The 13792-nt window shown below is 43.0% G+C and overlaps 1 protein-coding gene across 1 annotated transcript; it reads left to right on the top strand.

Annotated features, from left to right (window-relative positions):
- The first annotated feature begins 931 nt into the window (after positions 1–931).
- mrpl30 (mitochondrial ribosomal protein L30) lies at positions 932–13783 on the top strand. Its single transcript, XM_085980866.1, has 5 exons — positions 932–1093; positions 2318–2401; positions 5664–5810; positions 13430–13503; positions 13597–13783. The coding sequence occupies exons 1-5, from the start codon at positions 1058–1060 to the stop codon at positions 13727–13729; spliced, it is 474 nt and encodes a 157-aa protein (XP_085836992.1). The 5' UTR covers positions 932–1057; the 3' UTR covers positions 13730–13783.
- Positions 13784–13792: the final 9 nt, after the last annotated feature.

Below are 13792 nucleotides of genomic sequence, written 5' to 3'. Positions count from 1 at the left end.
GGGATCTCATTGAAACTTATAAAATTCTAACAGGACTAGACAGACTAGATGCAGGAAGGATGTTCCCGATGGCGGGGGAGTCCAGAACCAGGGGTCACAGTCTAAAGATAAGGGGTAAGCCATTTAGGACAGAGATGAGGAGGAATTTCTTCACCCAGAGTGGTGAACTTGTGGAATTCTCTACCACAGAAGACAGTTGAGGCCAATTCATTAAATATATTCAAGAAGGAGTTGGATATATTTCTTAAGGCTAAATGGATCAAGGGATATGGGGAGAAGGCAGGGACAGGGTACTGAATTTGGATGATCAGCCATGATGTCATTGAATGGCGGAACAGGCTCGAGGGGCTGAATGGCCTACTCCTGCTCCTATCTTCTATGGTCGCTCCCCTTTCATTGTTTGGTGCTGTTTCTTTCTCTGTCTCAGTACTTACTGCAGACTCGGAACCCAGTAGCTCTTCTGTTTCCTGGTGCCACCCCAGGAAGCGGTGTTCTTCTTACTGCTGTTCGCTTGAACCAGCACCATCGACAGCTCGATACAGAGCCACAGGCCGCTCCTTGTCATTGGTCCCTTAAATGATAATAGATTTACACTTAAATAATTGCATTGCACAGAATTGGGGAATAAAATAAAAAACAGTTGAACAATATCAAGAATTTACAATAAAAATGAAAACAGAAATGCTGGACACACTCGGCAGGTTAGGCAACATTTACAAAGTGCGAATCGAAGCAGCGCCGACTGAACGTCCGAAGGCGAGCCCTGCACTGGAGACCGAGCCGCGGGGCGGATCCGTGGTCGGGGGCGAGGTCTACATCTAGGGCGGGGTCCGTGCTCGGGGGCGGGGTCCTTGCTCGGGGGCGAGGCCTCTTTTTTCAATTGGATTCTCACGACCGGCGTGGAAGGTTCAGTTTGATTGACGTGCGTGCGTGCGTGCGTGCGTGGAGCCGGGATCTCCGGAGATTTAGTGACTGGGCCCAGTCCCTGCCGAGCCGATCGTTTCTGCGTTTCGCACCAAACTGGCCTTCGCTGCCGGCAGCTTTCGGGCTTCAGGCGATGGCCGCCTTGTGTAGGAACGTTAATCGTCTGACGGTAGGTTTGCTCGGTGCACGATGTAACTGAGGTCGCTATCCATCCTCCGACTCGAGGCCTCCTTCCTGCAGCGCGGATGTGTAATGGAGCCATTCAGTTGGCTCTGGGCAGTGTACTCCTGGTGCAGTTGTATCTTTTAACATTTCTTCTTTCTGGAGGCGGTGGCGGAACAAGTGCGTATTTAGTGTGAAGACGGGACTTCGTCGCCACAAGGACTGTGCGGGTCACTGTCATGGACAGATACATCTGCAATAGGTGGATTGGTGAGGATGAGGTCAAGTAGGTTTTTTCCCCTTATGTTGGTTCTCTCACCACCTGTCGCAGGCTATGGCAGTTAGGACTCGGCCAGTAGTGGTGCTTCCGAGCTACTCTTGGTGATGGACATTGAAGTCCATTCTGTGCCTTTGCTTCTTCTAAGTGGTATTCAACATAGAGGAGTACTGATTCATCAGCTGAGGGAGGGCAGTAGGTGGTAATCAGCAGGTGGTTTCCTTGCCAATGTTTGACCTGAAGCCATGAGACTTCATGGGGTCCAGAGTCAATGTTGAGGACTCCTAGGGCCACTCCTCCCCGACTGTGCCACCACCCCTGGTGGGTCTTTTGCCGGTGGGATACCCAGAGATGGTGATGGAGGAGCTTGGGACATTGGCTGAAAGGTATGATTATGTCAGGCTGTTGCTTGACTAGTCTGTGGGACAATTTTGGCACAAGTCCCCAGCCTGGCTTGCTAGGCCATTTCAGAGGGCAGTTAAGAGTCAACCACATTGCTGTGGGTCTGGAGTCACATATAGGCCAGACCAGGTAAGGACGGCATTCGTGAACCAGATGGGTTTTTACGACAATCCAATAGTTTCATGGATACTAGCATTTTTTTTATTCCAGATTATTTAATTAACTGAATTTAAATGGGATTTGAACTCCCATCTTTGGATTATTAGCCCAGTGACTAGCCCACTATGCTACCGTCCCAAGAGCTTATGAGCTTAACTCGACTAACTGTCAACATCATGGCTATAAGAGCAGGCAGAAAGCTAGATACTCTTGAGTGTCTTGAAAAGTAGCTGCTTTTGTGATTTCTTCCAGCACGATGACCAATAATCACTCCTTCATTTTTCTTTCTGTGAAATGTTCCATTTACTAGGAAGCTAATGTTGAATTCATTTTGTTGCATCATTTAATGTAAATGAATTACTTTTAGGACTTGCTTTTAATCTATTTTTGCAGAACTTAATGGAACAGTTTTTGATTCCATTATCATGGCCTGGATTCATACGATTGAAATTTACTAAGACTCGTATTCCAGAAAAGGTGAGGGCATGGATTTCTGCTTTTATTTCCAGTCTGTAGTCAGATTTATTCATAGATAACCCGTTAAAACTGCAGTCTTGCTTAGCTTAGTAGTAAAACCATCATTACATCCATTACTGCATGAATGCTTGAGTCTTCTGATGTTCCCTTTTCATCTAATGGTCCTGCTTTGTATTCTAGTCTTTTCTGTTTTTATTTTCTTGTTCAAGTCAACTGTCTACATCACCTGGTGTCATCAGCAAATTTTATAGAGGTACATGGGTGGGGCAGAGGAGGAATGAAATCGAACGCTACACTGTAAGAGTGACTACACTTCAAAAGTACTTCATTGGCTATAAAGCACTTTGGGACCACCTGAGGTCATGAAAGGCACTATATAAATGCAAGTCTTTCTTTAAGGCTGAAAGGAGAAAAGGGGGTAGGGGGGAGGTTGTGGTAGGGGAACAGAGTGAGAAGGGTTGGTGGAGAGTGTGTTTGGGGAGGGGAAAGGGGTCAGGGTCAGAGAGGAGATTGGTGGGGAGGAGAAATTTATGGTGGGAAAGGTAGGAGAAGACAGAGAGGGGGAAGGACAGATTCCCCCCGTAAACCTGTAAATACAATAAATCCTCCAGGACTCGTCCCCTGATCACCCATGGATAAAAACTGCTAGAGCCCACAATTCTTTTCTCCTCTTTTTCCCCCCCCCCCCCCCCACCTGTCTTATCAAACTTCCACATATCTACCTCCTGTCTACTATATGTTGCCTACTATCTTCTTGTGTATCCTGGGCTCTTAACTAAAGGAGCATATAGTAATCATAAAGATTATTCATTAAGATTTTACAAAAAATGGGCAGTCGTACAATTTGATCCCCAAGACATTAGTTAAAAATCCCACAAATATATGCAGTAAAACAGAATTTGATTTGGTTATAGAAAATCCCTCATAAGTTGTGCATTATATGGTTTAACATCCCTATCATTGAGAGAGAATATTCTGCAACTTGCCGTGAGCAACACCATGGATGATCTGTGGTGTATGTGCACACACGCATCAAAGTATATTTGCTTTGCATAGAGCACAATTCAGACAGAAAACAATTTTAAAAGAGTAAGAAACACAGTCATTTCTTACCTTTCTGCATTCATCAGAGAATGGCATTTGGAAAAGTAGGGTAAGTAATAAATGAAAGTCAGCATGGATTTGTTAAAGGCAAATCATGTTTGACTAACTTGATAGTTTGATGAAGTAACGGAGAGGGTTGATGAGGGTAGTGCGGTTGACGTGTATATGAACTTTCAAAAGGCATTTGACAAAGTACCACATAATAGACTTGTTAGCAAAATTAAAGCCCATGGGATTAAAGTGGCAGTGTGGATATGAAATTGGCTAAGAGACAGAAAGCAGAGAATAGTGGTGAACAGTTTTTTTTCCAAACTAGAGGGAAGTATACAGTGGTGTTCCCCAGGGGTTGGTGTTTGGACCACTGCTCTTTTTAATATATATTAACGACCTGGATTTGGGTATACAGGGCATAATTTCACAATTTGCAGATGACACAAAATTCGGAAATGTAGTAAACGATGAGGATAGTGACTTCAGGAGGATCTAGACAGACTGGTGAAATGGGCAGAGACATGGCAGATGAAATTTAACAGAGAAATGTGAAGTGATATATTTTGGTAGGAAGAATGAAGTGATGCAATATAAACTAAATGATACAGCTTTAAAGGAACAGAGTTGGAGATGGCTGTTAAAAAAGCATATGGGATCCTTGTCATTATTAATAGAGACGTAGGGCTGGATTTTATCAATGGAGGCGAGTAGGAGGCGGGACTCCCACTTTTGGGGTTGTCTCCATTGAGTTGTGGCCAACCCACTCGATTTTCCCTTGATTGACCTTGTTGAGCCCACCCAGCGGGCTCAGCAGGCCAATTAAGGGCCACCCGGCAACAGGTGACGTCACAGATTGACATTCCATCTGTCAAGAGCTTTTGACAGATGAAATATCAGTGTTTGACAGCTCTTTGACGCTGTCAAACACTGACAATCTGTACACTAAGTTAATTCCTTCCTCTCAGGCTGATTTAGAGATCTCTCCAGAACAGAAAGCAGAGGCTGCAACTTTTGACAGCTTGCGGCCATTCTGCTTTCTGTGCCGGTGAGATGAGGGACTCCCAAGACCTGAAGGAAGGAAGCCTGCATTAGTAAGTAAAGGTAAGTAAAACTTATTTAAACACTTTACACACACCAAACACACTTACCTCTGCACTCATGCACCCATCACTCACCTGAACACCGGACATCTCGAACCCTCCAAGCCCGACAGTCCGCCTCGCTAACTTGCCGTGGTTTGGAGCCGTCGGGAAGCCCACACTTCAGGGTTGAAAACAGCGATTAGGCCAAAAACTGCCTGTTAACAGGTAGTTAATTGGCACTAATCCCTTTCCCGCCTCGGGGAGGCGGCTCCCAGCACAGGTCGGGTACCCGCCTCCTGGGAAACGGGCATGGAGGCGGGTTGGGGGCGGGAAGGGTTCGTGCCCCCCGATTCTGCAATTTTAACACCCCACATGCCTCCATGGCCCAGGGAAATTCGAGCCCGTAGAGTAGAAAAGCAGGAAAGTTATGTTATACCTTTTATAAAACACTGGTTAGACGTCAGCTGGAGTATTGTGTTCAATTCTGGGCACCACACTTCAGGAAGGATGTCAAGGCCTTAAGAGGGTGCAGAAGAGATTTACTAGAACAATACCAGGGATGAGGGACTTCCATTATGTGGAGAGACTGGAGAAGCTGGGGTTGTTCTCCTTGGAGCAGAGAACGTTAAGTGGAGATTTGATAGAGGTGTTCAAAATCATGGATTTGATCAAGTAAATAAGGAGAAACTGTTTCAAGTGGCAGAAGTGTCAGTAACCAGAGGTGACATGAGGAAACATTTATTTTACACAGTGAGTTGTTGTGATCTGGAATGCACTGCCTGAAAGGGGAGCAGATTCAATAATAACTTTCAAATGGGAATTGGATAAATACTTGAGGGGGAAAAAATTCTGCAGGGCCCTGGGAAAGAGCGAGGGAGTGGCACAAGTTGGATGGTATGGCCTCCTTCTGTGCTATATCATTTTTTGATTCTAACTGTCCACACTTTCATTAGAGAGCTGAAATTCAATATATCAAGTTTAGGATTCAAACCAAATCCCCATGTTGGGATTGCCATGTAACTAATTTGATGATTTATCTGCATAAACAATTTTTTTGTGTAATCAGTATGTCTTACTGGTTGTAGATGTTTGAAGTGGACCCATCAGATCATGAAAAATACAATGGCGATCCACACCAGCCACACCAACTGCACATCATTACCAGAATAAAATGTACAAAACGGCGTCCATATTGGGAAAAGAAGATTGTCCATGACCTTGGATTAGACAAGGTGAATTATCTTTTGTGTGATGTATGTCTATATTAAACCTCGTTTGCTCGTAATACTGTAGTATGTGGTCCATCCCCACAAGGCAGCCTTTATTTTTAGCTTTATTAAATCATTTAAGGAATTCTTAATTTTTTTTGTGCCTCATGTGTTCCAACCCTCTACTCTGTTGTATTTGATTCTCCTCTCTTTGCCATTCAACCACTGTGTCCAACTCAAACCACCTCTTTGCCCAAACTGATCTGTTGCCTTCCTGGCCGTTCAACCCTGCAACAGCTTTCTTTCCACTTAACATTCCACAACCTTCTGGCCATAAAATCCATCTCCTGCTCCCTCATACTGGCACAGTGACGAGCACTTGTTAGTTCATTTTTAATTCCTTTCGTCTGCTTAGAAATGTTCACTTTTTACTTGTGCCTGATTGGTGGGAGAATAGATATGCGATGTCTTTTAGCTAGTTTCTGTTGCTGGTTTTGTAAGACGTTAAGCCAGACCAGTGTGACACAAGATACTTGCGAATGAGTAAGGCCATTGGCCCATTTTCTTTCATCCATCCAGACAGACCTTCCACTCCACCCCTCCCTCCCCCATTGCTGCATTTAATTGTTTTTTTTTAATGATTTCAAGGTTTCCTCCTCTACCACTCTGCCCATAAGTCCATTCCAAGTGTTGATCATTCACTGTGTGAAGAAGAACATTGTGCTATCAGTCCTAAAGTTACTCTTTACTAGTTTGAACCTGTGACCCCTCGTCCTGTTCCCAGTTTATTTTGTACAGGTAGACTATCCTTTATCCGAAAACCTCGGGACCAGCTGAGTTTCGGATAAAGGAGAATTTCGGATTTCGGAAGGTGGGTCGGCGGGGGGTCGTGCGCATGACTTACGCTGACGCTCAGCGTAAGTCAGTCGGGGTCGGCGGGCGGGGGGGTCGGCGGTTGTGTCGGCGGTTGTCGGGGTCCGCGGGGGGGTTGTCGGGGCTGGCGGGGTCGGGGCCAGCGGGGTCGGCGGCTGGCGGGGTCGGCGGTTGTCGGGGCTGGCAGGGTCGGCGGTTGTCGGGGCTGGCGGTTGTCGGGGCTGGCGGGGTCCGCGGGGGGGTCGGCGGTTGTCGGGTCCGCGGGGGGGGTTGTCGGGGCTGGCGGGGTCGGCGGTGGCGTCGGCGGTTGTCGGGGCTGGCGGGGTCGGCGGTTGTCGGGGTCGGTCGTGCGCACGACTTACCCTTTATCCGAACTTCCGCAACCGGAACCCTCTAAAAACCGAAGGTTTTTTCGTTCAGCGTAAGTCGTACGCACGACTTACGCTGAACGAAAAAACCTTCGGTTTTTAGAGGGTTTCGGTTTTCGGAAGTCCGGATAAAGGGTAGTCTACCTGTAGTAGTATTCTAGATTAACTTTTTACATGCCATTTACTATTTTGTACACTTATGTAAAACATTGCTCAGATGCCTTCTTTACAAGCTGAAAAGCCCAAGTTTCTCTAATCTTTCCTCATAATTCAGATCCCTTGACACTAGTGATCAGCCTCATGGCTCTTCCCTGCACTGCCTCCAGTACCTGAAAAACTGTCTTATTTCTCAATCACCAGAACTGGACACAGTACTCAAGGTGCAGTCTGACCAGAGTATTGTATGTTTTGATCATGACTTCTTCTGACTTGTACTGTTTTAGCTATATTGTTCAACATTCTGTTAGCTTTGTTGATTTGCTGCTCTACATTTTTTGGACATGTTGAGCTTTGAGTTTAGGTCTCTTTCAGCCTCATCCGTGGCTATTTCAATACAATTCATGGAGTACATGTTACTCATTTTTCCTTGTGCACAATACCCTACACTTAATTGCATTAAATTTGGTCTGCCATTGTTCGGTCCACTTGCATTTCGTTTAGCTCATTCTGGGCTGCCTCCTTCATTCCACTGCCCCTCTGAGTGATACCATCTGCAAATTTAACCAATTTGTATTGAGTTTCTGAATCCAAGTCATTGATACAAATTAGAAACACCAGTGGTCCGAATAGTTAGCTCTAGGGCACCTCACTTGGTACTTCTCCCAGCTGAGATTACTCCTCCAACTAGGACCTGTTGTTATCTCCCCTTCAACTGACTTCTTATCCTCACCCGTTTGAGCTTAATGAGTAACCCTTCATTTGGAAATTCTTCAAATGCCTTTTGGAACTCAATGTTGAAGGATTTTCCAGTTTACTTAGGTGTTAACTTTATCAAATCAAGATGGTTGGTCAACCAGTATCTTCCCTGTCTAAAGCTATGTTGACTGCTATTTATTAGGTTGTTTTACAGATAATCTTCAAGTTTACTCCTGATTTATTGATTTAATATTTTACAAACAATTGAAGCAAGACTAATGGGTCTGTAGTTGTCTGTTTTGCCACTTTTTTTTGAATATGGGTACCAAATTAGCCTGTATCCAATCTACTGGTACCTTCTCAGTGTCCATTGACTTCCTTATAAGTGTCAGTGCCTTGCCATTCTCCTTGCTAGTCTCTCTCAGTATTCTGATATAAATACCATCTATCCCTGGAGATTTATTTGTTTTCAGCCCTTTCAGCTTGTCTAGGACTTCCATCTCCTGCATTTTGCTTCAGTACTTTTTTGGAGAGGGCATATTGTTCATGACTTCCCTTATGAATACTTTTGAGGAAGTAATTCAGAATATTTACCATTTGTGCTCGTGCTGTTTCAAGCCTTTTTGCATCTTTTAAAATATTTTCATCTCTTCTCTGGCAGACCTCTTGCAAGTGTAGTATTTTAAGAAAGTTTTACTGCTTTGTTTTGCTCTGCAGCTATACTTTTTTCTAGGTCTCTCTATCTCGTTGACCACACTTTAAACTTGTTTTTGTATAATCTTGTATTCATCTGTGAATCACTTCTTCCTGCACGATTTGTAGAGGTAATTATTTCTTTTTATTTCACTTTTAATGTGTTAATCAATTTAGTAGCTTACTCTGATGAATACAAGGTCACGCTTGTACAGTCAGAGCTTGTTGATCTTGTGTATGTACCTGTCTTGCATGTTCATCACTATTCTTTTAAAAGTGTTCCATTTATTTTCTGCTGAAGTGTTGTTACATGTCCCTTTCCAATGCACTTGTTTTAAATCTTCACTCATCTCTGACTCTAGCCCTTTTAATGTTATAATATCCTTACTACAACAACAACTTATTTATATAGCACCTTTAACGTAGTAAAACATCCCAAGGTGCTTCACAGGAGTATTAAAAGACAAAAAATTTGACTGAGCCACATAAGGAGAAATTAGGGCAGGTGACCAAAAGCTTGGTCAAAGAGCTAGGTTTTAAGGAGCATATTAAAGGCGGAAAGAGAGGTAGCAAGGTAGAGAGGTTTAGGCAGGGAATTCCAGAGCTTGGGTCCTAGGCAACAGAAGGCATGGCCACCAATGGTTGAGTGATTATAATCAGGGATACTCAAGAGGGCAGATATCTCGGTGGGGGGAGGGGGGGCAGTGGGTTGTGGGGCTGAAGGAGTAGAGATAGGGAGGGGCGAGGCCATGGAGGGATTTGAAAACAATGATGAGAATTTTTAAAATCGAGGCGTTGCTTAACCGGGATCCAGTGTAGATCAGTGAGCACAGGGGAGATGGGTGAACGGGACTTGGTGCGAGTTAGAACACAGGCAGCCGAGTTTTGGATCACCTCAAGTTTACATAGGGTAAAATGTGGGAGATTGTAATTCATGTTAAACTCGACCCCCAAGGGTGCTACAACTTCCATTTCTTTTGTTATCTGAACCATTAAATACCAAATCAACATGAGCACTGCTTCTCATGGCTTCCCTTATGCACTGGTTCATGAAGCACTAACTCTGATTCTAGACTAGGGTTTCCCCAATTTATACAGGGTTGATATGAAATCATCCATTAAAATAACATTCCTGTTTTCTTGAACCCTTCTCATCTCTTCCTAGAGCAATCTGTCTTGTTTTTGCTTGGATTTTGTTTCCCAGAGATTTATATCCAAAGCAGTCCATTCTGTATCTATCCCCTCCTTTGCTTATAAAAACAGCGCCAGCAACACTGGCCCTGTGAAACTATCCGGGTTTTGCTATCTACAGTTGTATCTTTCCAATCATAGGATAATAAAAATGTAAGCCTCTTTTGTGTACCTAACATTGATCATTCATCTCTCCAACTCCTTATCTAAAACTCATTTTGCATATTTCATACCCATTACTGTCATTTTTTTAGTCCACTAAAAAGAAATAGTTATGGTGTAGTGATAAAACCTAGTTTGTGAAATTGCTTACTGTGCAACTGCAGCCCAAAAATAAGCACACTAATTGCAAACTTAGTTTAGGGTGACCATACATCTCCGTTTTCTGGGGACAGTTCCCGAATGATGTACTGTGTCCCTGGGCAAACAATGTCCCCGGTTCACGAAACTAAGCCTCGAATACCCTAACTTTTAAATTCTCGTGTTGGAATATGACATATACACCCTGTTCTGTTCACCCAAACTTGATTACATGTTTCCTTCCCGGGCACCCTCTGTAAATCTCGCCCGGCAGGAGGCCAGCCCTGAGGCGGGCTCGGCGGTGTAAGGAGCTGGTCTGTTGACTACCGTCCATGTCAATTGAGCGCTACACGCCATCAGCAAATTTGGTTGCGCTCCTGACCCAGCCTTGCTCGACAATGAAACCAATTTTTTCCCCTCTCTTCCTTCGCTAAGGATGTACCAAGTTGAATCGCAGGCGGTTGCGAGCTGATTGCTTGGTGGGCTTCTGATTTCGTCATCATCCCACCCCCACCTCGAAATGGTCGCAATTCTGAAGCCGAGTGGTCAGTCGATGACGGTTACGCCCAATGATCCTGTTAATACATGACGTGTTTAGTTTTGAAAAAAATGGTTGGCGAAGCTCTAGCGCAGTGGAAACAAAAGGACAAGTGTCAGCAAGAGCCTGCTGCAGTGTACACAGTAGGTACGAAAAACAGACATTCCTGAACATAGTTTATAAATAATACAACAACAATGTCGGAATGTGCTCCAATAGTGTGACATCACATCCGGGGTAATTATCTGCACATTTGTTTTGCATTTGTAGTGTATATGAGCAACTGTTAAAATATAGGCTGCTATAATATTTTGCCTCGCTATGCTGTACAACCTACATTTTCCGTCCTGGCTACTTTGCTGTGCTTCCCACCCTGTGTCCCCAGATTCAGTTTAGAAAATATGGTCACCCTAACTTAATTTCAATTGACTGCCCACAAGAGGACATACACCCACATTCAATATATCCATTGAAGTTGCTTGTTTGCTCTGATGAGCCTAAAACTGGCACATCCAACCGTAAGTAAAAATACACCACCCTCTTCGGTACTGAGTCAGAAGGTGTTTTCTTCATTTCTTGGTTTGTGCTGTGTGCTATAATAATTGGTCTGTTACAATTGGCCTCAAAACCATAGGGAAGATAAAACAATAGTCAGCTTTGCCGTTCCTGATAATTATCTAGTGCCTTGTGTTAGCATAGCATCATTCAGCCCATCGTACCTGTACTAGCTCTTTGAAAGATAAATCCACTTAGTCCCATTCCCACTTTGCGCTTTCCCCATAGCCTTGCACATTTTTCCCCTTCAAGTATTTATCCAATTTCCTTTTGGAAGTTACTAATAAATCTACTTCCCTTTCAGGCCGTGCATTCCAGATCATAACCACTCGCTGCGTAAAAATAGTTCTCATCTCCCCTCTGGTTCTTTTGCCAATTATCTTAAATCTGTGTCCTCTGGTTACTGACCTTCCAGCCAGTGGAAATAGTTTCACCTTATCTACTCTATCAAAACACTTAATGATTTTGAACACCTCTATTAAATCTCCACTTAACCTCTCCTCTAAGGAGAACAATCTCAGCTTCTCTAGTCCCTCCACATAACTGAAGTCCCTCATCCCTAGTATTCTTCTATTCCTTTCACCCTCAATTTCAAAATTTGTGGATGACCCGAAACTTGGAAGTGTAGTAAAAGGTGAGGAAGATAGTAATAGACTTCAAGAGGACATAGACAAGCTGGTGGAAAGCTAGCAGATGAAATTCAATGCAGAAAAGTGTGAGGTGATGCATTTTGGTAGGAAGAATGAGGAGAGACAATACATGCCAAATGGTACAATTTTAATAGGGGTGCAAGAAGAGAGAGACCTCGGGTGCTTGTGCACAAATCTTTGAAGATGGCAGGACAAGTTAACAAAGCAGTTAATAAAGCATATGGGATCCTGGGCTTTAGAAATAGAGGCATAGAGTACAAAAGCCAGGAAGTTATGCTAAGCCTATATAAAACACGAAGGCTCCAGCTGGAGTATTGTACCCAATTCTGGGCAACGCACTTTAGGAAGGACGTGAAGGCTTTGGAGAGGGTACAAGAGAGATTTACTAGAATTGTTCCAGGGATGAGGAATTACAGTTATGTGGATAGACTGGAGAAGCTGGGGTTGATCTCCTTCGAGCAGAAAGGCTGAGGAGATTTGATAGAGGTGTTTAAAATCATGAAGGGTTTAGATATAGAGTAAATAAAGAGAAACTGTTTCAAATGGCTGAAGGGTTGATAACCAGAGGGCACAGATTTAAGGCGATTGGCAAAAGAACCAGATATGAGGAAACCCTTTTTTACACAACGAGTTGAATTCACTGCCTGAAGGTGGTGAAAATAGATTCAATAGTAGCCTTCAAAAAGGAAACTGGATAAATACTTGGAGAAAAAATTGCAGAATTATGGGGAAAGAGGCGAGGAGTGGGACTAACTGGATTGCTCTTCGAAAGAGCTGGCGCAGACTCGATGGGCCAAATGACGACCTCCTGTGCTGTACTATTCTATGTACTTGCATTTATACAGCACCTTGATCGTAGTAAAAAAAATCCCAATGTGCTTCACAGGAGCGTAATCAGATAAAAAAATTTGTATAAAAACTTGGATAGAATCTTGGTTAGATAACATGTTACTATTGCTACCTCCAATAACTCTCAGAAGCAGTAAATCCTTCAGTGACAGTAAGATTATGTTTGTCCTATTTTCCAGAAGCTTATTTCCATACACAAGAAACATTGGCAATCTGATAAATCAATATTGAATATTTCTTCATACAGCTAAGTTTGGATAGTTAAGAAAATAAATCAGCTTACCAGTCATTGAGTGCATGCTAACCTAAAATGGAATGATTTATATTTTTAATTACTAATGCTTTTCACTTGCAACATTTTAGGTGGGTCAAGTATACAGCATTTGCTGCCAAAGAACATAAGGTTAATTTTGTTTAAACTGGAAGAGGAAACTAGCAATTTCAAAATGTCTAGGTATTTTCATAGTAGTGGCTGGTATTGGGGGAGATGAGGTTTTCTGTTGATTTGGTCATTCAGCACAAAATCTACCAAATTAAAGAGCTAGAAGTAAGGTATTTAGGACTATGGTATGTTAAAACGATGTATACCGTTACCGGAGACTTCTTGGTGTATGCAGGCAATTTTGTGCATTCTCATTGCAATACTTGAAACTTTATTTCTTATGTATGCCTTTTTAGAAATTAAATTTGTGGATGCAATTCAACTGAATTAGTTATCTAATGTTTTAATAAATGATAAGTTTCAAATGTAAAATTCTCTCCTTTTACCAGTCAAATCAGCCACGGATCCATAAGAATGTTCCGTCAGTTAACAATAAACTAAAAGTCATCAAGCATCTTATAAGGTTTGTTTTCTCAACTTTGATAAACTTTGATTTCTCAAAGCAGTTTTAAAATTAGATTTCAAATTTAGTGAAATGTTTTAAATGTCTTTGCAGAGTGCAACCCCTGAAATTGCCACAGGGGCTTCCAACAGAGCAGGAACTAACTGACACTTACCTGAAGAGCACAGGGGAACTGATTATAAGACGCCACCTGCAACCATTGAAGCAAAAAGTCACTGAATCTTAAAAACTGCTGCTTGTGTCCATCACTTGTATGTGAAATAAATTTCAATTTTATGTTGCCAAAGAG

This window comes from Somniosus microcephalus, unplaced genomic scaffold, assembly GCF_052327205.1.
Source record: "Somniosus microcephalus isolate GS21.2 unplaced genomic scaffold, FLI_Smic_1.0 scaffold634, whole genome shotgun sequence".
Taxonomy (NCBI): domain Eukaryota; kingdom Metazoa; phylum Chordata; class Chondrichthyes; order Squaliformes; family Somniosidae; genus Somniosus; species Somniosus microcephalus.
The sequence above is the reverse complement of the archived record's forward strand: the minus strand, read 5'-3'. Positions and strand labels throughout refer to the sequence as shown.

What these genes read in the sequence shown, in the direction of transcription:
- mrpl30 (XM_085980866.1), top strand. Translation starts at nt 1,058, where the DNA reads ATGGCCGCCTTGTGTAGGAACGTTAATCGTCTGACG. An exon ending in AGACTCGTATTCCAGAAAAG is followed by an intron (nt 2,402 to 5,663) that starts GTGAGGGCATGG and finishes TACTGGTTGTAG; the next exon opens with ATGTTTGAAGTGGACCCATC. An exon ending in GTCATCAAGCATCTTATAAG is followed by an intron (nt 13,504 to 13,596) that starts GTTTGTTTTCTC and finishes ATGTCTTTGCAG; the next exon opens with AGTGCAACCCCTGAAATTGC.